The sequence below is a fragment of the Belonocnema kinseyi genome, chromosome 7 (assembly GCF_010883055.1).
Source record: "Belonocnema kinseyi isolate 2016_QV_RU_SX_M_011 chromosome 7, B_treatae_v1, whole genome shotgun sequence".
In the NCBI taxonomy this organism is placed as follows: Eukaryota; Metazoa; Arthropoda; class Insecta; order Hymenoptera; family Cynipidae; genus Belonocnema; species Belonocnema kinseyi.
The window spans coordinates 40,384,068-40,388,584 of NC_046663.1; the positions used below are offsets into that span (position 1 = coordinate 40,384,068).

General features: G+C 28.2%; 1 protein-coding gene across 1 annotated transcript in view; it reads left to right on the forward strand.

The window, feature by feature from the left end:
• The first annotated feature begins 4,214 nt into the window (after positions 1-4,214).
• The window catches only part of LOC117176428, a 3,847-nt gene continuing 3,544 nt past the window's right edge, over positions 4,215-4,517 (forward strand). Inside the window, exon 1 of the mRNA XM_033366668.1 lies at positions 4,215-4,270. Within this exon, the coding sequence (XP_033222559.1) occupies positions 4,215-4,270 (56 nt within the window). The remainder of the gene's footprint in view (positions 4,271-4,517) is intronic.

The following is a 4,517-nucleotide window of genomic DNA, read 5'->3' on the forward strand; positions in this document are numbered from 1 at the left end:
CATGACAATTTCAGAGAAATTCATAAATAGTTGATACATTTTATGATATTTTAATACAAATTTAATAAAAAATGCACAAGTATGGCATTTGTCGCAAAAAATACTCGTTTTTTTCGATGAGAACTTTTTAAAATAGCAATTTCATAATTATTTCAGAAAAAATGCATTCATAATTTATTGATGAAAAAATGAAAGTCAGAGGATTGAGATTGGAAAAAAAAGTTTCCTTTGACAAATGCCCAAATAATGCATATGATTACTAAATTTGTTTAAAACATCATAGAATTTATAAACTAAGCATGAGTTTTTATAAAGTTATTATTTAGATCTCAATTACAAAGATTTGTTTAAAAATTATTTTTAAAACATCATAAAATTTATTACCTAATTATAAATGTCGCTGAATCTACTATGAAGATCCTAATTAAAAATTCTGATATCGAAAACAAAATCCGTTGACAGATGCCTCAATAATGCGTTTCTTTGAAAAATATTAAGATTAATCAACGAATAATAGATTTTTCTAAAATTATTATAAAGTTCCTAATTTAAAAATGCGTTATCGAAAAAAACGAATTTTCCGTCGAAAAATGCCTGAATAATGTATTTATTTATTAAATTTGTTTATAATATTAAAAATAATAATCTCAAAAGAAGTTTTTTTTTATCATATTGATTTTATCCAAATTTATTGCAAATAACTTAAAAACACGTAAAATTATGGAAAATTGTAAAAAAACTTCTTTCAATAAATAATTTGATTATAATTTTTTTTTGCTTATTATATAATATTGAAATATCCTCGAAACATTTTTTTTCCAAATCAGTCAATATTTTCGGACTGCACGTTATTTTGAACCAAAGAAGTCATTTTTTTCTCACTGTGCGACGTACAGTGGAGTGAAATCGGAAATCGAGGTTCAAAATGAAATTTCGAACACAATTAAGCACCGAGTATAAATTTTTTTTGAAAGCATTCAAGATTAAATTTTGCAAAAAATGGTGAGAGTAGAATTGTTATTATTTTGTTTATTTAAATTTTATGTTAATACAAACAGCAAAAATATGTCGATGTTTTAAATTTAATTTTTTACCTTCTATACAACATTTTGCTTGTACTTCTTATCCCTTGGACCTAATGCTCAAGGGTATGGGAAATATACAAAATTGTTAACTTGCATAGTTAATTGTTATAAACTAATTGTATTAAGAAATAATCGACATTAGAAGTTATTCATCTTCAAAGTATTATTCTGCTCTGAAATCGCTTGCTTTTATTTTTAGGCCTTTAAAATATAAGAATAAATGTTATATTTTTATTTTGTAAACAAGTTGTATAAACAAATGCACATTTTGGGCGTTTTTGCGTGTAAAGAAACGATGTTTTCTTCCGACCTTGTTGCAATTATATTGCCAATGATTTTTTCTAAAGAAATTGTTGCCACTCATAAATATTTTTTTATTATATTAACAAATTATATAAACAAATGCACATTTCGGGTGTTTTTAAACGAAAGGAAATCGTTTTTCCTTCTGACCTTGTTGAAATTATATTGCCATGTGATTTGTTGGGATTGGCAATGTTTAAGTTATTGAAATCAATAGATTTTGTATAAAATTTATGAGAAATTAATCGTCCATTACCATTAATTAAGAATAAATGCTTTTTAGCAATAGTTTAAAGAATTTTGGTAAACAAATTCACAGTTTGGCAACTTTTCAATAAATAGGCTCAATTTTTCTTTACGGAATCAACTAGTTATGTCTTTAAAATGACTTTTTACTATGATACTTCGAAAATTGACAACAATAATTTATTATATAAACAATTTTTATAAATAAATTCACAATTTGGTAATATTTTAATAAATAGGCTGAATTTTTTACGGAATCGATGTCTTTCCGATGACTCTTTTTTATGATACTTTGCAAATGTACAACAATGATTAATTATTTAAACAATTGTTATAAACAATTGTCTCGCCGGCAACACGGCCACAAAATTCTTTAAGAATTACGAAAAAATGTGCAAAATAACTGGTTTGAGCAATTAGTTACTTAAAAACATTGAAATGATTTTGTAAGTCCTGCTAGCGGGAAAGTCAAGATTTCAATTTCGTTTACAAAAATTGTTTGAGCAATAAATAATATTTTTGTCAATTTACAGAGTATCGTAGCTCAGTCATCAGAATGACATCCCTAGTTGATTCCGTCAGAAAAATTGAGCTTCTTTATTGAAAACACACCAAACTGTGAATTTGTTTACAGAATTTGTTTGAACAATTATCAAAAAGAATCTATTCTTAAACAATAGTAATGGAACATTTATTTCACTTACATTTTATATATAATCTATTAATTTCAGTCAGATACATATTGCCAATCCAAAAAAATGACCTTCCTTCATTAGTTTGTCTACATAAGTTTTAACACAAGTTTTTAAATTATTCTAACCACCTGGAAATTATTCCCATATAGCTGAAACACCCTTTTAAGATCTTCTTTGATCAATTTGAATGTCTTAAAAGATATTTCACTTAGAAAAAGTTAAAGAAAAAATAACTTTGTTGTTAAATAGCAAATTTTTAACCATCAAACAAAATTTAATCGCGCCGATTTTTTCCAAATTTGATAAGCTTTTATTAAAAAAAAAAGATTAAATTGGATGAATAGTATAGCATAAAAAACCATAAGAAAAAATTCCTTTTTTTATTCAAGATAACGTACAATCCAGAAATATTACTGATAAGATTTGTAAGAGAGTTTAAAAATAAAAATAAATTAAAATTAAAATTAAAATTAAATTAAAATTAAAATATTCCCTAATCGAAGCGTTTCGAATCCAAATATTTAAAAATACAGGACAGTTTCTAATTCGGCTTTTGTTGTTTGCTTGATTCTGTAAAAAAATAAAGAATTATTATTTTAACTAATAATAAGTATGTTCAACAAAATTATGCCCAGATCATTTAAAAGAAATTATATAATAATACAAGCGGACTCCAAAGATACGAGCTCTAAAAATATGAGTGACAAGTGCGCGACGCCTTGTGCTTGACGTGCGCGTGTGCGTAGTAGGCCAGTATGCGTTCTCACACATTACTTCCGAACGTCGCAGGAGTGGGAGTCCCTTTCACGCTCGTATGTTTGGCGTTCCTGATTGCCGAGCTTATCCTATCTTGTCGTATATTTGGCACTATTCCCCAAAATTTGAACACAATATTTACACTTTTTAAATTATAAAGCCGCGGAACATAAACTATGTAATTGGTCACGTGAAACCCTGGCGTGGGAAATGTTATACTAAATTAATCCGAGAAGAAAAACGTTTTGGAGAACCTCAAAATACACATTCGTTTTAAAATAAACTGGACGCTTTGGACATAATTTTGCAGTAAATTTGTTTCGGATTGTATATTAGATTTTAATTTACCATTAGGACCAGGAAGTGCATCATCCTTTATTCCAGCAATTTCAACGGCGTGGGTGCCAAGAGAAGGATCTATCGTATTCCGCCGGAGCATCACCTTCTGCTTGATTTTCTATACGAAAATAAATATTAATATATGCATATATATAATTCTATTATTATTTAGTAAGAATTATCGTTATTAAAGAAGAAAAATGGAATCAGAGTAGGAACAGCGGAGAAGATTATTAGGAAGCTGCTAGATAAATAACTAAAAAAATCTTAAATTTGTGAATAACAATTGTTACCGTTATTAACAAAATAACTGATAAATAACGGAAAAACCCAAAATTGAAACTGTAAAATTTCACTTGGCACAGACTGCAGATTATTTTGTACTTAATTGTTTATAAGGCCATTGTTGACAAATGGCATAAATAAATGAAAATCTATAGGAGAAAAAGTTTTCTTACCTCATTAAAAAATCACGTTCAAAAACAAAAGCCATACAATATACATGCATTTGTTTATGAAAATTGTTATTTAAACAAATATATAGATTTTTTAATAACAATGTGGCGACCACCTTCCTAGCTATTTTTAATAATTATTTCCAAATATTTCTGGTTATAGTCCTAGAGAAAAGTATTGAATATTTCGAGCCGGCACTCATTTAATTTCTTATACTTTCTGCCGGTCTCTCTGTGTCACGTATTTCATTTCATGTTTTTCTTCGATAGTGTAAGCGAATGATATCGCCGGAGAGTTTTCAAAGGCTTTGAGATATGTGAATCGGTACGGGTACATGCCCTGTTGCCATGCCAGGCCCAGGACGACGAGGAATTCGTCATCGAAACCTCAGTTCGTTTCCGTCTCTCAAACTATGTGAACCTCGCTCCCATTATTCTTGATTAAAAGTGTTTTTTTAGTTATTTAAACTTCAGAGTTTAATTATTTATGCGCCTTATTCCCCCTCAAAGTGGTGACCCCGTGAAAAGTGTATATATTTTGATACAGTGACAGTCAGTTTCGCCCTTATACAGGCTAGTGAAGTGCAGATTTCGTTCTAGGATTATCATCTGTAGAGTTTATACTTTTAAAAAATGAC